Source organism: Liolophura sinensis, chromosome 3 (assembly GCF_032854445.1).
Source record: "Liolophura sinensis isolate JHLJ2023 chromosome 3, CUHK_Ljap_v2, whole genome shotgun sequence".
NCBI classification, from domain to species: domain Eukaryota; kingdom Metazoa; phylum Mollusca; class Polyplacophora; order Chitonida; family Chitonidae; genus Liolophura; species Liolophura sinensis.
Window position 1 is genome coordinate 26228519 of NC_088297.1, and position 27864 is coordinate 26256382.

The 27864-nt window shown below is 41.0% G+C and overlaps 1 protein-coding gene across 1 annotated transcript; it reads left to right on the forward strand.

Moving 5' to 3' along the window:
• On the forward strand, positions 1-27864 carry LOC135463511 (trans-1,2-dihydrobenzene-1,2-diol dehydrogenase-like). Its single transcript, XM_064740770.1, has 13 exons — positions 1-314; positions 1284-1395; positions 7321-7484; positions 8802-9045; positions 9665-9789; positions 11828-11978; positions 12425-12501; positions 23189-23300; positions 23575-23738; positions 24033-24276; positions 24764-24888; positions 26829-26979; positions 27502-27864. The coding sequence occupies exons 1-13, from the start codon at positions 225-227 to the stop codon at positions 27606-27608; spliced, it is 1866 nt and encodes a 621-aa protein (XP_064596840.1). The 5' UTR covers positions 1-224; the 3' UTR covers positions 27609-27864.

A 27864-nucleotide genomic window follows, 5' to 3' on the forward strand; every position in this document is an offset into this window, starting at 1 on the left:
CCTATTTGCGACGAGCTTGTCTTCGTGTCAGTCAGATACCACGCTGGTGATATGCGACAACTATCGGCGCTATCTTGAAACTTGACTTTGACGTCACTTTGACCTAGTCAGCTTGGACAACTTGACACTTTGAGTCCTGATAAATATGACCACGTCCTACAGCTTAGTGAACAACTAGCTACTCGCTCATTGGGCATCTTTCCAAACTTCTGTTAACGTGTACAATGGCGACGCGCTGGGGAATCTGTGGAGCCGGGAAAATCTGTGGCGATTTTGCGGGAGGATTGACGACGTTGCCTTCATCAGAGCATAAGGTGAGATAAAGCTTCTGAACTTTCTTTATGTCATCGTCACAGCATAAAGTGGGATCAGCCCTATGTACTCTATAAGTCATCGCAGGGCATAAGATGAGATCAACCTTCTACGCTTTACGTGTCATCTTCAGAGCATAAGATGAGATCAACCTTTGTGCTTTATATGTCACCGTCGGGGCATGACGTCAGATCAGCCTTCTGTGCTTTATAAGCGATCATCAGAGCATGCGGTGAGATTAACCTTCCGTGCTTTATATGTCATCGTCAGAGCATAAGATGAGATCAACCTTCTGGACTTTGTATGTCACCGTCAGAGCATAAGATGATGTCAAACTTGTGTACTTTATATGAGTGGCTTTTGAATGTTAAGTTCTGCTCACAAGGCACCGGTGTGGAATAGCCCCTATTGGACAGACGGTATGAACACAGCCGTGATATCATCGTTGCAATTTCAACTGAAGTTTAGCCATATCACAACAGTACATCGTGATAGCACATCGTATATTGTTATGTCTTGTGGAGTAAGTTTCCTCTTGATTGGTCAATACACAGTCACATGATATTCCGCAAGAGAAACTTCATGCTTACGATGTTATATCCGATGCAGTTGGCCATACAGTAGCTAACGATCAACGCCCTGACATTCAACGACCTCAGGGGATTTTCTACTACAGTTATTTCCCTTTGTGTACTCTATTACGTTTGCTTGCAAATAGCACCGGTATCGTAATATAAAACTGCATTTCTTCACCACACCAAATGGTTTGGTACTACAGTGCCTGTACACGTACATGTCCTTTGATTAGTTTTGATACATTTGTAAAATTTCTACACTGAAAGTGACCAAGTTTCGTATTTAGACTGAAGTCAAGCAATAGCGCCATTAATACATCTATGAAACCAACAAATTCATCTGTTTGTCGACCAGTCAGAAGCTGGTGTTGATACATTTTTGTTCATATTTCATAGGCTGTTGCTGTGGCGGCACGAGACCTGTCTAGGGCTCAAGAATTTGCTAAAGAACGGGGAATTGCCACAGCTTATGGGTCCTACCTTGAACTTGCCCAAGATGCCAATGTAGGTTAGTATGTTACGATTCTGAAATATAAATTACAGTTCTTCGGAAATGTCCCGTCACAGGGGCATGTTATTTCCAGTTCTTCTGAATGTCCCGACAAAACGAAATGTAATTTCCAGTTTTCCTGAATGTCCCTTCACAACGGAATGTTATTGCCAGTTCTCCAGAATGTCCGTCACAAGGAAATGCTATTTCCAGTTCTCAGGAATGTCCCGTGACAAGGAAATGTTATTTTCCGATCTCGTGAATGTTCCGTCATAACCAAATGTTATTTCCAGTTCTCCAAAATGTCCCGTCAAAAGGGGATGTTATTTCCAGTTCTCCTGAATGCCCCGTCAAAACGAAATGTTATGTTCCGTTCTCCTGAATGTCCTGTCACAACGAAATGTTATTTCCAGTTTTCCTGAATGTCCCGTCACAAGGGAATGTTATGTTCCGTACTCCTGAATGTCCTGTCACAACGAAATGTTATTTCCAATTCTTCAGAATATCCCGTCACAAGGGATGTTATCTCCAATTCTTCAGAATGCCCTGTCACACGGCAGTGGTATCCAGTTATCCTGAATGTCCCCTCAGAAGGGAATATTTTTTGCAGTTTTCCTGAATGTCCTGTCACAACGAAATGTTATTTCCAATTTTTCAGAATGTCCTGTCACAAGAGAATGTTATTTCCAATTCTTCAGAATGTCCCGTCACAAGGGATGTTATTTCTAATTCTTCAGAATGCCCTGTCACACGGCAGTGGTATCCAGTTATCCTGAATGTCCCGTCAGAGGGGAATGTTTTTTTTGCAGTTCTCCTGAATGTCCTGTCACAACGAAATGTTATTTCCAATTCTTCAGAATATCCCGTCGCAAGGGAATGTTATTTCCAATTCTTCAGTATATCCCGTCACAAGGGAATGTTATTTATAATTCTTCAGAATGCCCTGTCACATGGCAGTGGTATCCAGTTATCCTGAATGTCCCCTCAGAAGGAAATGTTATTTCCAATTTTTCAGAATATCCCGTCACAAGGGAATGTTATTTCCAATTCTTCAGAATATCCCGTCACACGGCAGTGGTATCCAGTTGTCCTGAATGCCCCGTCAGAGGGGAATGTTTTTTTTCGCAGTTCTCCTGAATGTCCTGTCACAACGAAATGTTATTTCCAATTCTTCAGAATATCCCGTCACAACAAAATGTTGCTTCCAATTCTTCAGAATATCCTGTCACAAGGGAATGTTATTTCCAGTTCTCCTGAATGCCTCGTCAAAACGAAATGTTATGTTCCGTTCTCATGAATGTCCTGTCACAACGAAATGTTATTTCCAGTTTTCCAGAATGTCCCGTCACAAGGGAATGTTTTTTGCCGTTCTCCTGAATGTCCCGTCACAATGAAATGTTATTTCCAGTTCTTCTGAATATCACGTCACAAGGGAATGTTATTTTCCTTTCTCTTGATTGTCCCGTCACAAGGGAATGTTATTTCCAGTTCTCCTGAATGTCCCGTCTCTATGCAATGTTTTTTTGCCCTTTTCCTGAATGTCCCGTCACAAGGGAATGTTTTATGCAGTTCTCCTGAATGTCCCGTCACAAGGGAATGTTTTTTGCTGTTCTCCTTGAATGTCCCGTCACAACGAAATGTTATTTCCAATTGTTCAGAATGTCCCGTCACAAGGGAATTTTATTTTCAATTTTTCAGAATGCCCGTCACAAGGAAATGGTGTCCAGTTCTCCCGAATGTCCCGTCACAAGGGAATGTTTTTTGCAGTTCTCCTGAATGTCCCGTCACAAGGGAATGTATTTTGCAGTTCTCCTGAATGTCCCGTCACAAGAGAATGTTATTTCCAGTTCTCCTGAATGTCCCGTCAGAAGGGAATGGTATCCAGTTTTCCTGAATGTCCCGTCACAAGGCAATGTTATTTCCAGTTTTCCTGAATGTCCCGTCACAAGAGAATGTTATTTCCAATTCTTCAGAATGTCCCGTCACAAGGCATTGATATCCAGTTCTCCTGAATGTCCCGTCACTAGGGAATGTTATTTCCAGTTTTCCTGAATGTCCCGTCACAAGGGAATGTTTTTTGCAGTTCTCCTGAATATCCCGTCACAACGAAATGTTATTTCCAATTCTTCAGAATGTCCCATCAGTAGGGAATTTTATTTTCAATTCTTCAGAATGTCCCGTCACAAGGCAATGGTATCCAGTTCTCCGGAATGTCCCGTCACAAGGGAAAGTTATTTCCAATTCTTCAGAATGTCCCGTCACAAGGCAATGGTATCCAGTTTTCCTGAATGTCCCATAACAAGAGAATGTTATTTCCAGTTCTCCTGAATGTCCCGTCACAAGGCAATGTTATTTCTAGTTTTCCTAAATGTCCCGTCACAAGGGAATGCTTTTTGCAGTTCTCCTGACTGTCCCGTCACAACGAAATGTTATTTCCAATTCTTCAGAATGTCCCGTCACAAGGGAATGTTATTTTCAATTGTTTAGAATGCCCCGTCACAAGGCAGTGGTATCCAGTTCTCCGGAATGTCCCGTCACAAGGGAATGTTATTTCCAATTCTTCCGAATGTCCCGTCACAAGGCAATGGTATCCAGTTTTCCTGAATGTCCCGTCACAAGAGAATGTTATTTCCAGTTCTCCTGAATGTCCCGTCACAAGGCAATGTTATTTCCAGTTTTCCTGAATGTCCCGTCACAAGAGAATGTTATTTCCAGTTCTCCTGAATGTCCCGTCACTAGGCAATGTTATTTCCAGTTTTCCTGAATGTCCCGTCACAAGGCAATGTTATTTCCAGTTCTTCTGAATGCCCCGTCACAAGGGAATGTTATTTCCAGTTCTCCTGAATGCCCCGTCAAAACGAAATGTTATTTCCAATTCTTCCGAATGTCCCGTCACAAGGGAATTTTTTTTCAGTTCTTCAGAATGCCCTGTCACAAGGCAATGGTATCCAGTTCTCCGGAATGTCCCGTCACAAGGGAATGTTATTTCAAGTTTTCCTGAATGTCCCGTCACAAGGCAATGGTATCCAGTTCTCCTGAATGTCCCGTCACAAGGGAATGTTATTTCCAGTTTTCCTGAATGTCCCGTCACAAGGCAATGGTATCCAGTTCTCCTGAATGCCCCGTCACAAGGGAATGTTATTTCCAGTTCTCCTGAATGCCCCGTCAAAACGAAATGTTATTTTCAATTCTTCATAATGTCCCGTCACAAGAGAATGTTATTTCCAATTCTTCAGAATGTCCCGTAACAAGGCAATGGTATCCAGTTCTCCGGAATGTCCCGTCACAAGGGAATGTTATTTCCAGTTCTCCTGAATGTCCCGTCAAAACGAAATGTTATTTCCAATTCTTCATAATGTCCCGTCACAAGGGAATTATATTTTCAGTTCTTCAGAATGCCCTGTCACAAGGCAATGGTATCCAGTTCTCCGGAATATCCCGTCACAAGGGAATGTTATTTCCAGTTTTCCTGAATGTTCCGTCACAAGGCAATGATATCCAGTTCTCCTGAATGTCCCGTCACAAGGCAATGTTATTTCCAATTCTTTAGAATGTCCCGTTACAAGGGAATTTTATTTCCAGTTTTCGTGAATGTCCCGTCACAACGAAATGTTTTTTGCAGTTCTCCTGAATATCCCGTCACAACGAAATGTTATTTCCAATTCTTCAGAATGTCCCGTCACAAGGGAATGTTATTTTCAATTCTTCAGAATGCCCCCGTCACAAGGCAATGGTATCCAGTTCTCCGGAATGTCCCGTCACAAGGGAAAGTTATTTCCAATTCTTCTGAATGTCCCGTCACAAGGCAATGGTATCCAGTCCTCCTGAATGTCCTATAACAAGAGAATGTTATTTCCAGTTCTCCTGAATGTCCCGTCACAGGGCAATGTTATTTCCAGTTTTCCTGAATGTCCCGTCACAAGGGAATGTTTTTTGCAGTTCTCCTGAATGTCCCGTCACAACGAAATGTTATTTCCAATTCTTCAGAATGTCCCGTCACAAGGGAATGTTATTTTCAATTGTTTAGAATGCCCCGTCACAAGGCAGTGGTATCCAGTTCTCCGGAATGTCCCGTCACAAGGGAATGTTATTTCCAATTCTTCCAAATGTCCCGTCACAAGGCAATGGTATCCAGTTTTCCTGAATGTCCCGTCACAAGAGAATGTTATTTCCAGTTCTCCTGAATGTCCCTTCACTAGGCAATGCTATTTCCAGTTTTCCTGAATGTCCCGTCACAAGGCAATGCTATTTCCAGTATTCTTGAATGTCCCGTCACAAAGGAATGTTTTTTGCAGTTCTCCTGAATATCCCGTCACAGCGAAATGTTATTTCCAATTCTTCAGAATCTCCCGTCACAAGGGAATTTTATTTTCAATTCTTCATAATGCCCCGTCACAAGGGAATGGTATCCAGTTCTCCCGAATGTCCCGTTACAAGGGAATGTTATTTCCAGTTTTCCTGAATGTCCCGTCACAAGGCAATGGTATCCAATTCTCCTGAATGTCCCGTCACAAGGCAATGTTATTTCCAGTTCTTCTGAATGTCCCGTAACAAGGAATGTTTTTTGCAGTTCTCCTGAATATCCCGTCACAACGAAATGTTATTTCCAATTCTTCAGAATGTCCCGTCACAAGGGAATGTTATTTTCTATTCTTTAGAATGCCCCGTCACAAGGCAGTGGTATCCAGTTCTCCGGAATGTCCCGTCACAAGGGAATGTTATTTCCAATTCTTCCAAATGTCCCGTCACAAGGCAATGGTATCCAGTTTTCCTGAATGTCCCGTCACAAGAGAATGTTATTTCCAGTTCTCCTGAATGTCCCTTCACTAGGCAATGCTATTTCCAGTTTTCCTGAATGTCCCGTCACAAGGCAATGCTATTTCCAGTATTCCTGAATGTCCCGTCACAAAGGAATGTTTTTTGCAGTTCTCCTGAATATCCCGTCACAACGAAATGTTATTTCCAATTCTTCAGAATCTCCCGTCACAAGGGAATTTTATTTTCAATTCTTCATAATGCCCCGTCACAAGGGAATGGTATCCAGTTCTCCCGAATGTCCCGTTACAAGGGAATGTTATTTCCAGTTTTCCTGAATGTCCCGTCACAAGGCAATGGTATCCAATTCTCCTGAATGTCCCGTCACAAGGCAATGGTATCCAATTCTCCTGAATGTCCCGTAACAAGGCAATGTTATTTCCAGTTCTTCTGAATGTCCCGTAACAAGGAAATGTTATTTCATCTAATACATTTAACGTCTAATACATTCACTGTGGTTGGTTAGGTTGGTTAACTAGGCCACGCTAAATTCGGTGAACAGTTCTGTTAAATAACATTACAAGAAATCGACAGATCCATTACAAATATTTAGATGTGATTAAATAGTGAAGTAATTCTCAGCTGATATAATTATTCGGGTGCTCTGGAGATCGGTGTATTTGTGTATATTGCGACCATTGATCTTGGCAGCCGTGAATTAATCTCTCTCGTCTTGCAGAGAATGTGTACATTGACACCACCACAACAGATGTGGTGTACATTGACACCACCACAACAGATGTGGTGTACATTGACACCACCACAACAGATGTGGTGTACATTGACACCACCACAACAGATGTGGTGTACATTGACACCACCACAACAGATGTGGTGTACATTGACACCACCACAACAGATGTGGTGTACATTGACACCACAACAGATGAGGTGTACATTGACACCACCACAACAGATGCGGTGTACATTGACACCACCACAACAGATGTGGTGTACATTGACACCACCACAACAGATGTGGTGTACATTGACACCACCACAACAGATGTGGTGTACATTGACACCACCACAACAGATGCGGTGTACATTGACACCACCACAACAGATGTGGTGTATATTGGCACCATCTACCCCGAGCCCTGTAATCAGCTCTTCATTATCTTACAGATGTGGTGTATATTGGCACCATCCATCCAGAGCACCACAAACTCACTCTTCTATTCCTTAACCATGGTAAGCACGTGCTCGTTGAAAAACCGGCCGCCATGAACTTGAAACAGCTTAAGGAAATGACGTCATTGGCTAAGGAAAAGAAGCTCTTCTTTATGGAGGTAAGAAATGGCATTCTCTGTTTCTTTTTTAATTTATAAATCCGTTTTTGTATATGTATAAAATGAATGTGTAAATAAATCATGATGTGCAGTAATCATTGTTTCCGGATAAACAAACAAAGATATACTCTTTGTCCAGTGAAAATAAAATATCGTGCTCAAGCGTGCTCAAATAACATTGAATAGGACTGATCATCGAAGTAAGATTTGGACTACAGTGAAACTGTATTCTTATTTTCGGTGTGACCTGTGTAGTATAATTCTGCCGGAAGTTTCTGGGAGTGTGAGTGTTTGTTTGATGTCATCCTCTGATCACAGCGGCTTCATATACTTCACACTTTTACATGTTAAAATGCTGACTACACGCCCATACTAGCACGCACGTAAGTATTTCTTATGGGCCTTTGTACGATGGAAATTCCTAAATAGTTCATTGAGTATCTTTAGCTCAGTTGCTTAAACATCGCTCTCCCTGGAATCACAAAATGAGATCACTTATCCGAATCCATTTGCAGCTGGTCTGGATATAGCTTTAAATAGGAGGTTCGTCCTGTATCTCCACACAGATGTTCGAACGTGTGTTAACAATTAAGGCCGGTATTAACTTTAGCCTGGGCTAACGTGCATTTGATTTATATATGGGAAAGACTGGCATTAACCCTTGTAATGCCTGATTATGGAACTAGATGTCAAAAAAAAAGTTATTTCATCAAATAACTAATGATCGTTGAAATAAACCAAAACACACATGTCGGTGAAAAGATATATATTTGGATATATATTACGAATGTATGATATATGATACACTTGGTATTAGCTGGTGGGTTCCGTTTCAGAGTCTGTACCTTATATGATGCACAGAACACGTATCACAAACCAAACAGAACACGTATACATGAACAACCATGTTTATATTACTGAAGTGTATAATTTATTATCAAGCAATAAAGCGCCGATTGGCGCCGATAAGTTATTAAACAGCAACAGAAAGTAACGTCTGCCACATTTCAGATTTTGGCGTTTGTCTTCTGCAACTAACAAACAATCTGGTCTGGCTTGTGATAGTTTAAAAAGGAATTCCTGGTCTTTATAAGGTTTAAACCTGCTTTGAATTTTAATACACTTTTGAACAACGGGCAACTGGTGGCTTTCTCTACCGGTGCCAATAAATCAGACTGTATTTTGGACCCAAAATCACAATCAAGCTACAGATAATGACTGGATAAACAGCATCGAACACAAAGTCCCATGACATCAGTATTTACTACATGCACGTGAAACCCTCGTCGTTCAGTTCATCGATTTCCTCTCTTCAAGGCCGTATGGACCCGATTTTTCCCCATTTTCAAACGGGTTTTGGAGGAACTGGCTAAGCAGACTGTGGGAAAAGCCCGGATGTTGCGAGTGCAATTTGCCTTCCCTGCCTTCAGCATGGAGCGGATCTCCAACAAGGCTCTGGGAGGTGGAGCCTTGTTAGACCTTGGGGTCTACCCGCTTAACATTGCAGTCTTTTTGTTTGGGAAACCCGACAAGGTGACGATAGAGGGGACAATGATAGGAGGTGTGTATAATGCTTTGACGGGTTATAAAATGTGCTGTCCTCAGATTGAACCTGACCGCTTCGGTGACCTAATGGATTGTCCCCCTCGATGTCGGGTGACCCGAGATTATACCGGGTTATACCAAAGACTTGGCGATCAGCAATGAGAGGTTAGAGCAAGGAAACAGGGCTGGTTGGCCCACTGTCAGTATAATGTGACTGGGTGGGGTGTCATGTCTGGTGTCTTCGGTAGAACTGTGGCGATATGGAGATGTCACAAGAAAACAGTAAATGTACACACAACTAATGACTCCTCGTCATCATATGACTGAAAAATTAGAACGACATTAAACATCAAGAATTCGTTCATTCATTCTTTCATTCATTCAAATTGAGCCACTGGATTAAATACGCTAGACTTGCTTCACAAGTCGGAATTATTTGGGAGTTATCTACAGGCCTACAGCCTTCGCTTTAAATCAGGGCGTTTGCCTGGTACCTTGTTCGTGTCAGATTTTTGAAGGTATTGTTTGGATATAGCTTTTTATGAACGTCATTTTAATTTTATGCGACAAGATTATCTGTTAAGGACTGACATCCTGTATGCCTTGTGTAATATTGTGTTCCTATATTTTGTCAGATGTGGATGAAGCTGGTTGTATTATTTTTAAATACAACGATGGTCGAATGGCTGAACTGAACTACAGCGCCGCTTATGAGGGTACAAATGACGTTGTTATATTCGGAACAAAAGGTCAGATAAAGGTACGTGCTGCTTATGAGGGTACAAATAACGTTGTTATATTCGGAACAAAAGGTCAGATAAAGGTACGTGCTGCTTATGAGGGCACAAATGACGTTGTTATATTCGGAACAAAAGGTCAGATAAAGAGGTATGTGCTGCTTATGAGGGCACAAATGACATTGTTATATTCGGAACAAAAGGTCAGATAAAGAGGTACGGGCTGCTTATGAGGGCACAAATGACATTGTTATATTCGGAACAAAAGGTCAGATAAAGGTACGGGCTGCTTATGAGGGCACAAATGACGCTATTATATTCGGAACAAAAGGTCAGATAAAGGTACGTGCTGCTTATGAGGGCACAAATGACGTTGTTATATTCGGAACAAAAGGTCAGATAAAGGTACGTGCTGCTTATGAGGGCACAAATGACGTTGTTATATTCGGAACAAAAGGTCAGATAAAGAGGTATGTGCTGTTTATGAGGGCACAAATGACATTGTTATATTCGGAACAAAAGGTCAGATAAAGAGGTACGTGCTGCTTATGAGGCACAAATGACATTGTTATATTCGGAACAAAAGGTCAGATAAAGGTACGTGCTGCTTATGAGGGCACAAATAACGGTGTTATATTCGGAACAAAAGGTCAGATAAAGGTACGTGCTGCTTATGAGGGCACAAATGACGTTATATTCGGAACAAAAGGTCAGATAAAGGTACGTGCTGCTTATGAGGGCACAAATGACGTTGTTATATTCGGAACAAAAGGTCAGATAAAGAGGTATGTGCTGCTTATGAGGGCACAAATGACATTGTTATATTCGGAACAAAAGGTCAGATAAAGAGGTACGGGCTGCTTATGAGGGCACAAATGACGCTATTATATTCGGAACAAAAGGTCAGATAAAGGTACGGGCTGTTTATGAGGGCACAAATGACGTTGTTATATTCGGAACAAAAGGTCAGATAAAGGTACGTGCTGCTTATGAGGGCACAAATGACGTTGTTATATTCGGAACAAAAGGTCAGATAAAGAGGTATGTGCTGTTTATGAGGGCACAAATGACATTGTTATATTCGGAACAAAAGGTCAGATAAAGGTACGGGCTGCTTATGAGGGCACAAATGACATTGTTATATTCGGAACAAAAGGTCAGATAAAGGTACGTGCTGCTTATGAGGGCACAAATGACGTTGTTATATTCGGAACAAAAGGTCAGATAAAGGTACGTGCTGCTTATGAGGGTACAAATGACGTCATATTCGGAACAAAAGGTCAGATAAAGGTACGTGCTGCTTATGAGGGCACAAATCACACTATTATATACGGAACAAAATGCCAGGTAATGGTAGCTGATGAGGTGGAGGCACACATAACGTTGCTATATTCGGAGAAAAATGTCGCATGAAATGTAGGTTGTTATATTCCAGCAGATATGCCACATAATGGTATGTGTAATAAACCCGGATTGTTTCAGTTACACGCATTTATCTGATCCAAATGTTTTGTAATTCCTGATGGCGAATCTCTGTAGCCTTTGTGGTCACCTAAATCTTAGAGATAATCACAGGTTAGGGTGGGGTCAACCGGATGTGTGCCATATGTATGTTGGCAATAATGTGAAATGCGAGCTGAGACATCTTTGACAAGATTTGTACTTAATGTACTTTAAAGCATTCAGGAACATATATAGTGTGGCGGATTACTCTGAAATTCTGTCCACATGTTGCCGATCACAGTGTATATAAACGGTAATATGCTTTCTGGTAAACTGCTTTTCTTTCTCTATGTAAACAAGCTATAAAACTGAAATTTAACAGTAAATGTGATCAAAGAAAAAATATTGTGTTCATTGTTCGGAAAAGCTTTGACAGAAACAAACAAAAAAAAAAACGCGAAGCTAAGATTATCCAAAGTTATTGAATAATTTACCGATTACCTTGACTATAACCAAGGATGCCGTATTTTGCAGTGGCCTATTCTGTGCACGGCAGTGTTGTCAATTGAAGTGATAATCTGTACCTGACCGCCAGATGTCGCTCTTTTCTGCCCACAGATAAATAGCCCCATGTGGTGTCCCACAGAAATGACCTTGCCATCCGAAACAGTGACCATTGACCTACCGAAAACAGACGCCAAGTTTCACTACAGGAACAGTGCAGGTCTGTCATACGAAGCGGATCACGTCAGGCAGTGTATTCTCAAAGGTAAATGTCACAGGAAAATGTATCAGAAGTACTACTTCTTTGTTGGATAACATAGTGCACCTGACACCTGACACCTGACACGTGTAACAGAATTCCGTGGGATAGAGATAGATTAGATAGAGGTCAAGCGTCTCATCCACCTGACACGTGTAACAGAATTCTGTGCTGTGGAGATAGATTAGATAGAGGTCAAGCGTCTCATCCACCTGACACGTGTAACAGAATTCTGTGCGATGGAAGTAGATTATATAAAAGGTCAAGCGTCATATCCACTTGACACGAGTAACAGAATTCTGTGCTGTGGAGATAGGTTAGATAGAGGTCAAGCGTCTCATCCACCTGACACGTGTAACAGAATTCTGTGCGATGGAGATAGATTTGGTGCAGGCTTGAATTTAAAGGACAAATTTCATACAGTACTCTGATGCGTGTTTATTTTCATTTAGGTCTGACAGAGAGTGCCTTGTTACCGGTGTCACACAGCGAATTCGTGATGGGATTGGTGGACCAGGTTAAGAGGGAGGTTGGGATGCGATATGATGTGGATGACTGATTAAGTCATATAAAATATAAAAGTTGAAATGAATAAATATGAGGCGCAAAGGGTTCTAGTATGTGTGACTTATACGGCAATACTTGGTGAACGTATATTAACTTCATTTTAAGTCATTCCATCTCCATGGTGTTTTTTTTTTCAGAGTAAACATGTTGTTCAATTAAAGTTCCTTGTGGGGCACACGTATTTTAACTTTGTATCAATAGGTATGCGCGTTCTTCATTTGACTTACACGTTTTTGACTACGAATAAATGTTCATCAAAGCCACTTGACTTGTCAGCCTTCGCATTTTGTAGCTTTATAGAGTGTGATGAAAAGCATCCTTGATTTTGTCCCTTGTGAAGAATTTCTTTTGGCATATCATTTGCAATATCTCAGCTGCTAACTTAACAAATAATGGAATAAGTGGGGGATATGTGTAGAAAGGGAAAGCACAAACAGTTGCTACAAGCAGAACCCAGTTCATTTCTGTTTGAAGAGTCACTTATACTTATTGGCGTTAGTGTTTCCTCTTGTAAATTATAGCTTTAGTGTTGATTCGCCATCACCAGTCCACATTGATACGACACATTGGTGTCAACAAGTGTTACAGATTTAGTGTTAACGATTCGCCATCACCAGTCCACACTGAGGGGACGAACCTGTCCACATTGTGAGGACGCACCAGCCACATTGTGAGGACGCACCAGTCCACATTGAGAGGAGAAATTGGTGTCAACAGGTATTATACAATTACGGGATATTATGATGAATTTTAAAACCCAGTGTGTCTTTGTAATGGATAAGGAATGTCTGTCTGTTTGGAGTCAGACGTGGGGATGGGGGGCGGGTGCGAGTATGTGGAGGGGGCGCCTATCAATCCATTCGGTATAGATTCTGGTTCCGATTGCCATGCCACGTTAAATGTATAATAATGTGGTTGGTTTTAATATATTGCATTAATTTAATGCTCCAGAATATTTGACTTGTACGATGTTGGGTGGAGATAGCCCATTTCTCAGAGACGATATTAGAGTAACTCATTTGTGGGATGAACAATGACCATTAAGAGGTCTTCAGGAATTGTCGATTGTAGTTCCCTTAAGAGAGTAGACGTCCGTCTACACTACGATATAGCATAGACGTCTGGCTACACCACTTCTCTATATTACGATATAGTGTAGGACGCTTATATTACATTTGAATGTAGACGTCTGCCTACACCATTCGTTTACACTACCACTCCACTACACTACGATTTATGTATTTATTTGATTGATGTTTTATGAGTACGGCGTAAAACACCAATCAAATAGATAAATAAATTGTTGTTTTACGCCGCAATATTTCACTTATACGACGGCGGCCAGCATTATGGTAGGAAGAAACCGGGCAGTGCCCGGGGAAACCCAACACCATCCGCAGGTTTTTTGCCAGACGTTGCAACGTACGGCTGGACTAGAACTCACAGCGATCGCATTGGTGGGAGGCTCGTGGGTCATTGCCCGGCGGTGACGTGCTAGCCCCTCGGCCACAAAGACGCCCATTACATTTGAATGTAGACATCTACCTATACCCTTCGTGGAATATAGCGTGGGATTGCCACTGTTCGTAAGCCTTACACCAAAATTTGTGTGTCTTAGACAAAGATTTACAAATATCGCACGTAGATGTCAGTTGCAAAAGGAGTAACTCAGAGGAATGTTTATGTGGATCATACTGTAGGTGTGTTTGTCGTGTATAAAATATTCAGCATTTATACCACATTAGTTCTGCCAGAACAACAAGGTGACTGTACAGAGTCTGAAGTAGATAAAATGCTTCAGGCGCATGATGAAGAATGGAAATGTTGATCACCTCGCTCCAGATGTAGAAGAACGCGTGAGTATGACTGCGGTGACGTGGCTTCGTCAGTGCTCCACCCATATTACGAGCAGACATGCAGATGAGGTGCTGAACAACAACAACAACAACGGTTTCACGTTGTGACGTTTGGCGTTGGTACATGTAGCCTGTGAACGTACATATAAATGAGCTTAGTGCAGCAAATCACTAGCCCAGTGTCCTCTCACATCCTAAGGGGATGTACATATATCATGATTTAGCGGTTTGATTTGTGCAAATGGAAGTGACGAGGAAGGACGTGGGAAAATATTATGATCTTAAATGATACCTGAAAAGAAACAATGAATTATGCAGAAAGTTATGAGGCAGAAAGTTCTGTCTCAGTGTTTGTTTGCATTAATACATGGTACTTACCCCTTCCCTTTGATCTTAAGTGTACATAAAATAGCACCAGTGATGCATTGTATTCGATATCGTTGTGGGTTAAGGCGAGGAGGGGGGAGGGGAGTATTGACCAGCTTCTACAGTAAGCCATGCACGTAAACATGCCTTGCGTCCCCTCTCCCCTCCTCAATCAACCATCATAACGAATTAATTGTATTACGAAGAAAAGAGCCGTTGTTTGTGATTTTCTATATATATACCGATGTTTCGCACAGATCTGACACTAATCACGTTTATATATGGCTTATATGTAACTGTAAGACGCACCCTCATTTGCATGCAGACCAATCAGTTCAAGCGGAACTGACAATTGTGAGAACGCAGAACAGCAATGTATGTATGTATGTATGTATGTATGTATGTATGTTTGTATGTATGTATGTATGTATATATCTATGTATGTATGTATGCATGCATGTATGTATGTATGTATGTATGTATGTATGTATGTATGTATGTATGTATGTATGTATGTATGTATGTATGTATGTATGTATGTATGTATGTATGTATGTACGTACGTACGTACGTATGTGTGTATGTATGTATGTATGTATGTATGTATGTATGTATGTATGTACGTATGTGTGTATGTGTGTACGTACGTACGTATGTATGCATGTATGTGTGTGCGTGTGTATGTGTGTGTGTGTGTTGTGTGTGTTGTGTGTGTGAGTGTGTGTGTGTGTGTGTGTGTGTGTAGTATGTATGTATGTACACGAATGCTTGGGGTTTATGCCGCACTTCCAGGGCGTCGATAACTTTTAAGAAGTCGATGTGCAGGATTTTTTTAGGCGAATTAGCGCTTCTACGTCTGCTGTGGAATAAGTTTATCCCATGTACCGCATAATTGTCACTACAGCCATTTTCAACTGCTGTGTTGTTCTGAACTGTCCACTGGAACCTGATTGGGCCGTGAATCATGCATATGTATAGCGGGAAATTCTGGGCTTTTAAGAGCTAACACACCTCAGTGAATCAAGGTAGTTGATGGTGGACATCAATATGGCTTGATTAATAAAGATGGCGGACCCTAGACAAGACGCAGTGATACTTCGCTGTATGTTTAATTTCTAGATGTTGCCGACACGTTGATAGAATGTTAACGATGGCAAACTCTTGTGCCCAATGATTGCCAATATCTGTGCTGCACCGAAACGAAGTATTTCGAGTTTTAAGAAAGGTTTGGTTCTTTTACCTGGTCCTAAACATGTCTGTCTATCTATTTTGTTTAATTTTGAATGATTTTATTTTTAGCGCATAAAAGTATATAACTGAACACTGGGTGCCGATTTGCAGTCAATTTCTGTCATGGTGTTCATACGCTGTATAGTTTACATGGCGATATCCACTTATAGTATGGAGTCTAATTCATTTAGTTCCCCTTTTTTCTCTGTATGTATATAGCAGCACGTTTCTTTCTTTTACACTCGTGCATACCACTTTGTTGACATGGGGGGTCACTACTTCTATGGATGCCATGGGTGATATCGTTTGGTTCAACCAGCTCCCAGCAGACTTGTTTATGGCCCTTTGTTCTTATGCTCTTCCCAACATCCTCCTCTGACAGTACTCAAGGGTTGGCTTTTCGCGCCCTTTCCGCATTTCATTAGCTTACTTCCTAGCAGTCATGTCATAGACTCATTACATCTAGCCCCCCCCCCCCCCCCCCACCAGTTTTCTTCTTGTTATTTCTCCTGCTTAAGGTTTTCATTTATAAATGTAAGTATACCCCCCAGTTAAAGCGTGTGTGGGTTAATTGCACGCCGATCCTTCCACGTACAGGTGTGTCATCTATAGGACCATCCACATCTGCATAATTATATTTGCCTGTGTCTCTGGACGGACCTGCTGTATATTGCATAGAGGTTTTAGTCCTCTCCCTAGTGACACACGCTTGCATGTCGGGCTCGGCCGTAAATTTTTGCCCCAAATTCAATAAAACAAATACTATATTTGTACTTAATACTTTGTTTTGTTTGTTTTATTGTTTTTATGGTACATAACTAATTTTTATTATTTTCTTTAGTCGCGTTACATCCTGTGCATAATTTTCTCATTATCACATCGAAAACGTTTAACAGCTTCTTGATTTAAATATGTTCTCTCCACATTATGGCTGAAAAGGGTGGCGTTAAGCCATAATCATTCATTCATTCATACCGAAACGATTGTGACGCATCGGGTGGCTGGGGCTCCAGAAGCCAGTGCTGATCGGAGGGGAGATGACCAATCAGATAGCAGGGAAATTACACTGTATCAGCAAAATTGTATGTTTACAGATAAAAGTGCTGGCAAATGGGCGACCAATACTTTTTGCTGTACATATACAGCAATTTAGATGGGGTATTTTTACAGATGATTGTCTGGTTAATCGGTTGTAATTGTACACCAACACGTTCTGTTGCTTTACACCTATATATAGACTAGTTTTATTGTTGATTTTCGGGTAAATTTACAAAATTGTTATGTAAAGCAACTCATCTTGCTGCTAAGTGTGTATTTACAGTATGAATACATTATGATGAATGCATTCTGAATGCTTTTGTACGGTAAAAGTACAGGTTATTTTACTGTGCAATGTATATGAACACCAATATAACTGTATACTAACGGTCAAAAAGATGAGGATTTGTTCGTGTGTCAAATAAAGGACCAGTAACCCTAACGACAATTTATTCGCAGCTGGAGTAGAATCAGCGTAAATATGGCTGTCTACAGCATGATATAGAAGTCTCAAATTACATTCAGTTAACTGTAACTCCATGCCGTCCTACGTAACCCATTTACCCTAAGACGGAAAAGGATCTGTAAACAAATACTCTTCACACAGAACAGGTAGGGGTGAAGAGCAAGCACCTATTTACATGTACTCAAGAATAATTCTCTGGTACATGCACCTTGTGGGTCTGGGGCCTATACTCATATTGTCAGTACAAAAATGCTGAAGGTACAGGTTAGGTATGACAGCCAGGCCGCTGTCCCAGAGGTAAATCTAAGGATGAACTGTCGAACTCGAAAGCAGTTTGTCTTGAAAATTTACTTAACTTAATGCAACGGCTCTATGAAAAGATTTGGATAAAAACGTTTCTTTGCAACATGGAACTCAACCAGGAAAAATATATATAAAAAAAACAAAAACACAAACAAAAAATTCACTTTTTTCAGTATAAACAATCGCTAGTCACTTATTTCAAATGTTTACCAATTACATCTTTCAACTTTAAACTACAAATATAGCTCCAGAATTAATTCCTACTGCAATACCATTACAGTTAGCCAGAAAAGGCAAATCTGGTTCTTCCAAATAAAGGGTAAAAATTTATAACGGTTTCATCATTATCATTGGAATTTCTATTCAATGGGAACAAATAATCTACCCTTTAATCCAAAGGAGTAGAAATGTTTTGTAGCAAGATGCAATGCTGATTCAAAAACACAAGTGAGTTCAATCAAGTAAACTGCTCAAATATATCTTATCTTGCTCTAATACTGGGATGCTACCGCATCTAAAACACAACGTCTAGTCTTCCAATACAGTTGTGTATTTTCAAAACTTGAGTCATATAAAAACATGCAAAGGGGAGAACACTCAGACAAAGGACGTAAAAGAGGCACTCAAACACTAAAAAAGTGAACATTTCTTTCATTTTTCATCTGCTAACTGACGAGAATGGCAAAAGTATGTTAAGTGAAAGAAAGATATCTTCATTTCAGTCTGATTTGGTTCACAAATGAGAAAAATGAGGTCATTTGATAAAAAATTTTAGCATTTCTGAATGTGATTTCCAAAATTGCAAAATGTTACCTAATGATACACATGAAAACTGTACGTGTTATCATACAAGTGAAAGGACTTCATTACAAGAAAAGACAGAACACATGACAACATGGTCTTAGTGTAAGCTGTAAAGAGCCCCACTCACAAATAATTTTTTCTAAGCACAAAAAAATCTGATTTCCAATACTTTTGTGCATGTTTAGGAACAACTTATTCTTGCCAAATAAAAAGAGTTAAAGGGCATGCAAAGAAACTCAAAGTTACATGGTACTTAATAATAGCATTTCTTTTTCTCCCATCACGGGGTAAGGTGTTACTTTGGTGTCATACAACATTATAATTTCTATACATGTACATCCTTTAAAAGCAAAGCAATGAAATGGTAACTGCTTCCTTAAACTTTTGGTCAATGAGTAGTAGTTGATCATTCAATATCTTTTCTACTTCGAACTTAATGTCACAATTTGGGTATGGGAAATTACATTAATTAAGTTTGCATGCTCGTGTTCTTTCTTGCTTTTAAGGAGATTAAATTCTTATTGTAGAATGATCTGAGTAATACGTGCATGTGACCCAAAAAAATAAACTCCAAAAAACAAGCAAGCAAACAAAAAACACACACACACACACACACACACACACACACACACACACACAATAAATTAGAATGAAGTCGGACGAATACTGTAGCTGTGCAAATCACTCTGAAATAAATCACTGTAAAATAAAAAAAAAATTGCTAGTAGCTAAAGTGTGTGTTACATTCTGGATGCTGATTTCTCAAGCTGAATTTTTCATGTGGACCACTGTTCACTTTTTAATGTTCCAGTCCACCTCCTTATACCCACGCAAAAAAAACCCATCACCTTGTTTGCAACACCGGCTTTTTTCGCCCTGGATGTGCTTCCCCGATTCGGACTGAGATCCGCAAAGCACCACGCCAAGTGTACTACGCATCTGCTCACTTTTGTTGAAATGTTCTCTTGAATATCTGGCTCGTCCCGCCTTTTGCACTCTCCCAGCAGACGACACGGATTTACCCAAGCAGTAGGAGAGGATCAACAGAGGTAGACAACTCTTTCATAGTCATTGACTTTGCCTGCACCGGTCTGGAAGCAGTACGCTATTAGCGCTTCCGTATCCCGGAATGTAATTCTGTGTATTTTAGGGTGTAAAGTCTTTTTTTCGCTGCCAGTCTGCCATTTTTGGTGTACAGGTGCATGCTTGGTATCAAAATGATGGAAACTGTCTAAGCTTTGGGCAGGTATGAGTTCGAATGATGAAAGTTTGAAATTCTGGGCGAGAGGACACAAGGAGACAGGTGGTGGTGAGGCTACAAGTGAACTCCCCTTGGCGTTGCTAGGCACCTCTCCCAGCTGCCGGCATAGAAAGTTCCAGATTTTTACAGTCAACCTATGTCAAGATTTTAATGGCTTCTTTCTCACAGGCTGGGACAGGTATGCACCAAAGCTTACTGGCCACGGAATGTTTGGGACTGAGCTACAGCGATAAACGTTAACATTGTCGCTTATGGAAGATTAATGGGGGTCTGTGGCCATCCCTACTCTCTTCCGCGTGTTCGCTGTCTTGTTAAGTGAGATGAACTACCGACCAAAGGGGAAACTGGTTCAGTCACGCAGGGAGATTGTTTAGCTGGATTACTCGATGTCAAAGCTGACTGGCAAGGCGGGAAACTATATATGTTGGTGTCCTAAAAACTCGGATTGTCTGGGTCCGGAAAAGAACTGGTGTGCGATATACATGCACAACTGATAACTGCACAATAAATAAACAATAAAACACAGAATACAGGTCTATCACTGACATTGACAACAGCTGCAACATTCACAAAATATTTGTAATCAAAAGTTGGACAAATAGTAGTAAGGTTTTTTTTATACCTAATGTGCTCCCGTTCGATTTGAAATTCTTCGTGTCAGCGTTTTAGGGCGGACAGTAAGAAACACTTTCATATGCTCTCGTATATATCTGGGACATTCGACATTAAAATAAACATCGTTAGTGGCATAATACATTCTCACTCTTGTAGATTTCAACATTATACACCGTCGGTACATGACCTCCTAAAACTAGTCTCGACAACAATGACATCACCGAAACGTTTTAATCAACAATTAGGTCCCCTAAATCGAAAGGGTCAAGCTAAATAAATTTCCAAATTAAATATTTAGCTCAAGCCAAGACAAAGCACAGTTTGAATGAGAGGCTAAGAAATTGGCATAAAAAAAAATTTGCTCCTTCTCGTTTGTGTCCCCCCCCCCCCCCACCCAGACAAGAATGAATACAAGTGGTTTGAGCTACATACATGTATTGTGGATGCTTAAGCCGATACATGTAGAGTTCAGTCACACCAGCCGTGTGTAAAAGTAAAGCTAAAATTATGGTAAGATATTAAATGATTTATTATTGTAAATTATTACTACACAATTCATTGTAAATGTCCAACCCTAACGTTGTGTTCTAGCTAAATTGTAAATTAACAGCAACACTCTGCAGATCTACAGTGACACGAGGCCACATACAGCGATTGGCGGGATAAAATAAATACGATGAATATTGCTGTGGTAAAATACACCACATCCAACCGAAAATGAATAAATGTTTTTTTACAATGTAGCCTATTGGGGGGGACAGTGAAGTGGATCACATACCATCAACAAGACATTGGCCTGATTGTTGAGGGTGAGCTAGACCAAACAAGCTTATATGTGTCTCTGTTGATAATGATGTGTGGCGAAGCGTAGAAAGCAGAACCACTAATTACGTCCAAGAGCTAAGAGAACAAACAGTACAGCTATTTACTCCAGCTAGGGTCTGTCTTCCCGGTCACCCATAAACGTGCACGATGGCGACGCGCTGGGGAATCTGCAGTGCAGGGAAGATCTGTGGAGATAGGCGCGATAGATCTGTGGAGCTAGGCGCGATAATAGCGATACAATCACTATAGAGGTCACAGTACTGAAGACATGACGAGGATCGTGTTTCTAGAAAAGTGATATCTAATAAATTATATAGTAACTCACAACATTTTCAGCCTAATTTTGGTAAATATATGCTGCTATCCTTGCACGAACAGCTCTCACACTGTTGTATCTGCACTGGTTCTACTTTCTATGCTGTAGCCGTATTTCACCTGTTACTTGAAAGCACATTAAAAAGCACAAACGGACTAAGCCATGTACGGGAACCGCCAGATAAGCAGAGGACTGCTTTACACGGCTTCTTGTGTATATCGCAACACAGGCTGTCAGAAAACTGCTTGTCGATGAGACATGTCAGATGAATGTAGGACATGCTCTAGTTAACACGATTATAGCATCAGGAAAATCATCGTCAAACGTGACTTGAACCAAACTTTCTTATGAACAATACTACTTACATCACCAGATTTGATATATTACTACTAATTTTGTATAGAGCAAGGAAACAGGACAGACTGGCCCGTGTCAGTATAATGTGAGTAGCATACTCCGTGGAAAAAATGTCGGATTGTAGAGGAGTCAAAATTGCGGAGGAGCCATGTCGTTGAATCCGCATAGGTTAGGATAGTTTATAGGATAGGAGAGCAGAGCAGAGCATAGCATAGCATAGCATAGCAAACTTAGAAGGCTAGTCCGTGAGCAAATTTATATAGACGAGAGTTTATTACCGTTACTAGTCAGTAGTTAAGCTTTTATTACTCGGCATAGTGAAGCTAATGTTTACAGGATGTATTTGTAACTTATCATGTACAGTAAAACCAAAGCAGCGACCACAGTGCCATAGTTTGTAAATGGTTACACGTAAACGCTGAATTTCGGTCTCTTTCCGGTCAGTTTACCTCAGAGCGCTTTTTATTTTAACTGTTCATAAATGTATTTATTTATTTATTGCATTGGTATTTTACGCCGTTCTTAAGATGAACTGGACTTGAATTCACAGGTACCGCTTTGGTGAGAGCCACCGAGTCAATTTGCGGCGTTAACACGCTAGCCACTAGGTCAAGGAGGCCCAAAATACTCTCACACCCCATAACACCATGGCTAATGAGCAGGGTTTCTCTCATGAACTCGTAGAGCGGAAATTTCAGTCAGTAAAAAGCATTTAATCTCTACACCAGTTACATAAATCTACACGATTCATTTTTTTTTTTATGCCATTGGAAGTTCTCTAAATTATTTATTTATTTGACGCCGTACTCAAGAATATTACACTTATACGACTGCGGCAAGCATTATGGTGGGAGGAAACCGGGCAGAGCCCGGGAAAAACCTAAGACCATCCGCAGGTTGCTGACAGACCTTCTCACGTAGGGCCGGAAAGGAAGCCAGCATGAGCTGGACTTGAACTCACAGCGATTGCATTACTGAGAGGCTTTTGAGTCATTACTCTGCGTTAACGCGCTAACCAACCGAGCCAAGGAGGCTCCCATCTATACTGATAATCGTAAACCTATATATCACCATATCGGGTATACTATAGTCTGATTATCGTGCTGACACTTCCAACTCATTAGCACATATCCCTAATCACTCATTTTATAAGTGAATCGCTGTCATTTTATCCCAGTCACGTTATATGTTATTTTTGCTCATATTTCTTAGGTTGTTGCTGTAGCGGCACGAGAGCTGTCAAGGGCTCAGACGTTCGCTAAAGAGCGGGGAATCCCCAAGGCTTATGGGTCTTACATTGAACTGGCACAAGATGCTAATGTGGGTGAGTATTCAAACAGACAATACGGGAGCCCGTCATGGACAAAGTAGCTCGCCAAGAGCATTGCTAAATAGCGTTTCTTTGCCTTACAGGTGTGTATATCGGCACAACTCAGTCAGATCACTGCTAAATAGCTGCTATTTATCTTACAGATATGGTGTATATAGGCACCATCCATCCAGAACAGTGTTAATCAGCTCTTCATTATCTTACAGATGTGGTGTATATTGGCACCATCCAACCAGGCACTGTTAATCAGCTCTTCATTATCTTACAGATGTGGTGTATATTGGGACCATCCATCCAGAACACCACAAACTCACTCTTCTATTCCTTAACCATGGTAAGCACGTGCTCGTTGAAAAACCGGCCGCCATGAATCTGAAACAGCTTAAGGAAATGACGTCACTGGCTAAGGAAAAGAAGCTCTTCTTTATGGAGGTAAGGAATGCGATTCCAGTATAAACAAAAAACAGTATTTGTCCTCTGCAAGTCAGTCCCATCCTGTAGACTTATAGCGGGATAACATGTGATGACGGCTATTTTTTTTCAGTGTAATGTTCCTTGAAAATCCCTTGTGTTCCACCAATATGGTGTGAATATCTCCACATCACTCGTGCTTAAGCTCCTCAGTTAATTGCCAAAGGTCGATGGTTTATCCCGGGGATATCTGGCTTCCTCCACCCATAAAACTGATAGTTACCAATGAAGTAAATGAAGAAATCAATCTTCCAGGCCGTGTGGACTCGATTTTTCCCAGCTTTCACACGCGTGCTGAAGGAGATGGCAAATCAGTCTGTGGGAAAAACCCGAATGTTACGTGCACAGCTTGGATTCTCATCCACGTGGGTGAGGGAGCTCGGGAGCGATGGTTTCATGCATGGGTGCTTGCTACCTTTGGGCGGGTACTTGCTTAACGTTGCAGTCTTCCTGTTTGGGAGGCCTGACAAGATGATCGTAGAAGGTACCATGGCAGGAGGTGGGTATCGCTGTGTGATAGAGCAATGACAGGTGCACGTCCATATGTACAGATGGATGCACAGGGATAGTGTGTGCATAAAAAAGTTAAAATAAAGCCCTAGCTAAGATATTTTGACAAAGGACCGATTATAGATGTGACCATTTTCCATCCATCACACTATCGTCGATGCTCTGGTTTTACTCTCTATGCTGCAGTCTTCTATTTTGCTATACGTAGTGAGAATTAAGAGTTTAGTCTATTTTGAAAAGGAAATAATTATTATTAGCATCTTTTTCAGTCGTTAAGGATTGTCAGATACCTGCTGAAGGGCGATGGTTTATTTTCGACAATCCAGACTTTGCAGCAGTCTATGAAAATAAACATTTGAGAAACACTGAGTAGATGTCATTTTTATTTAATGCAAGACTTGAAGTTTGTAAAAGACTGACTCCCCAAATCTCTTCTGTTGTTCAGTGTGTTTAATATCTTTTCCTTTTCGTGTCAGATGTGGATGAAGCTGGTTGTATTATATTCAAATATAAGGATGGTCGAATGGCTCAGTTGAGCTTCAGCTCCGCCTTTATGGGTGCAAATGATCTTAATATATTCGGAACAAAAGGTCAAATAAAGGTAAGTTCCGTTTATGAGATCGAAATGACGTTGTTATAATCGGAACTAAAGGTCAGCCAAAGGAAGGTAACGGGATAGGGCCACACGCGCTCCAATCCAGTCCGTAAACCTGATATATACCATATACCAGCTAAAGGATGATAATCAGTAGGGGCACAATGCCATTGTTATATTCGGAACAAAAGGTCATATGTGCTATCTGAGCCCATAAGACATCGCTGGTGTCCACCCGCCATTTTTCTCTACGATATATATCCCCTTATAGATTATAAACAATAGGGACAAATTTCTAGTCAAAGCAAGATGGCGCGTGGACACCAGAGATGTCTTATGGGCTCGGATAGCACATACAATTGCCACTGGGACAAAATGCAATTGATTTGGGTATACTAAGGGTGGATTCAAGCAGATAATAGCTCCGGCTAGGGAAACGAGTGGAAAAGTTGGAGGTTGATGGCTTTCTTTCTTGAATTTCAGAGACATTGTGTGGTGCCGGTGGAAAGTCGCTTCATACCTTTACATCTTACATATCTATGAAGTTGGGAAACGGCATATATAGGATTTGCAGACTGGATTCGAGTGCCAGTGTTTGGGGGCACATATGATAGGGTTACATTAAGAACGAAAGGCTGGGTAAAGGTAGGTGACGAGTGGAGGGTACAAATAATGTTCACATTGCTGCATTCGGAACGAAAGGATAGGTAAAGGTAGGTGACGAGTTGAGGATACAAATGACGTTCAAATTGCTATATTCAGAGCGAAAGACTAGGTAAGTAGGTGACGAGGTAGGGACACTATTGACGATATTATTTTATCGTGACGAGTTTAAGGCACAAATGCGTTGTTATATTGGGAACAAAATGTCAGATAATGGTAGGTGACGAGTTGAGGGCACAAATGGCATATTGGGAACAAAATGTCAGATAATGGTAGGTGACGAGTTGAGGGCACAAATGGTGTTGTTATATTGGGAACAAAATGTCATAGTGGTAGGTGACGAGAGTTAAGGGCACAAATGGTATATTGGGAACAAAATGTCAGATAATGGTAGGTGACGAGTTGAGGGCACAAATGGTATATTGGGAACAAAATGTCAGATAATGGTAGGTGACGAGTTGAGGGCACAAATGGCGTTGTTATATTGGGAACAAAATGTCATAGTGGTAAGTGACGAGTTAAGGGCACAAATGGCATATTGGGAACAAAATGTCAGATAATGGTAGGTGACGAGTTGAGGGCACAAATGGCGTTGTTGTATTGGGAACAAAATGTCAGATAATGGTAGGTGACGAGTTGAGGGCACAAATGGCATTGTTATATTCGGACCAAAAGGTAGGTGACGAGTTGGAGAACAAATGACGTCGTTGCATTCGGGACAAAAGGTAGGTGACGAGTTGGAGCACAGATGACTTCGTTACATGTGTAACAAGAGATCTGATAAATGTGAGTGGCAAGTTATAACATCAATTACACATATTTACCTGATCAAAATTGGGTCAGAATTGTCACGATCGCCTGTTCTGTACCTTTGGAAGTGATATAAATGAGCCTACGAAAGCTCTCATTGAAACAAGAGATCTGCATATAGCAGATGTGGGCACGCATGGATCAGATACTGCCAGGGGTGTGAAATGTCATCTGAGATGTCAATGACAAGAAGCGTACTGAATGTACTTCAAATCCATTCTAGATGACTGATAATGTGTGGGCTGATTACTCCCAAAATTCTGCCGACATGTTGGCATTATCGCAGGCTGAAGGTGTTGGTATAAAGATGCAAATCACAATGAGCTAAGTTTGCAATAAAGTTCTCTTTTCATCCTCTACACGAGTAACAGAGTCAAAGGTTGTTTTATAGTTCGTGGAAGTTTAGAAAAACAATCAAGGATGACGAAATAAACTGTACCTCACCGCCAGATGTCGCCCCCTTTTACCCACAGATCCATAACCCGATGTGGTGTCCTACAGAGGTGACCTTGCCTTCGGAGACGATAACTTTTGACCTTCCGAAAACAGACGCTAAATTCACTTTTCCAAACAGTTCCGGTCTGTCGTATGAGGCTGATCACGTCCGGCAATGTATTCTCAAAGGTAAATTGCTATAAAAAATTGTATAAGGAATTATGGTTGATGTTACAATTTTACAGGTGTTTAAATCATCCTGGCATGATTTCAAATCTCTAACCTGACAGTGGTCAATCAGCAAAAATCTCTGGTAGACATCTTGAGAGGATATGACCATGCAGTCATAAAACTGATATGAGGCTCTTTACAGATCTGTACGGCCATGGGCTAACCTAAGTGTCCGGCCAAAACCTCAGTTCTCTTAACTTCAAATTAAAGCGGATCCCGAAGGGGGTATCTTCAGACTTGACCTGTTGTGAAGTAAACCAGAATGAGCGTGTTAATACTTGAAATTCAGAAGCTGTCGTGTATAAAATGAGAACACGGTCAGATTTACGCCAAGATCACAATACTTACTATGCCATTCTATATCAATAGGCTAACAGCAGCCTCGTCGAAATTATCAGGTGTTTTGTGAAATCATACGATGTCTAACTATTATTTACCTTATACGACGGTCCAGTCAGCGCTATTCTTTCTGTCATGTAGGCCTGACAGAGAGTCCACTCTTACCATTATCACACAGCGAATACGTGATGGGATTGATGGACCGGGCTAAGGAGGAGATCCGGTTGCGATGTGGCGTCCACGAATGATCACACAGCGAATACGTGATGGGATTGATGGACCAGGCTAAGGAGGAGATCCGGCTGCGATATGGCGTCCACAAATCAGATGAACAAATCAGACGTATTCTGAACACTTACCTAGATATGATTCTCAACGTGTTCTGGTATATATTTTCTGTAACAGCATATATAACTCTTATTTTAAATCATTCAGTTCTCTTGTGAGACGAGTTTTGAATGTTTCTGTCAGAGGATACGTTTATAGATCTCGGCTTCTTAATAC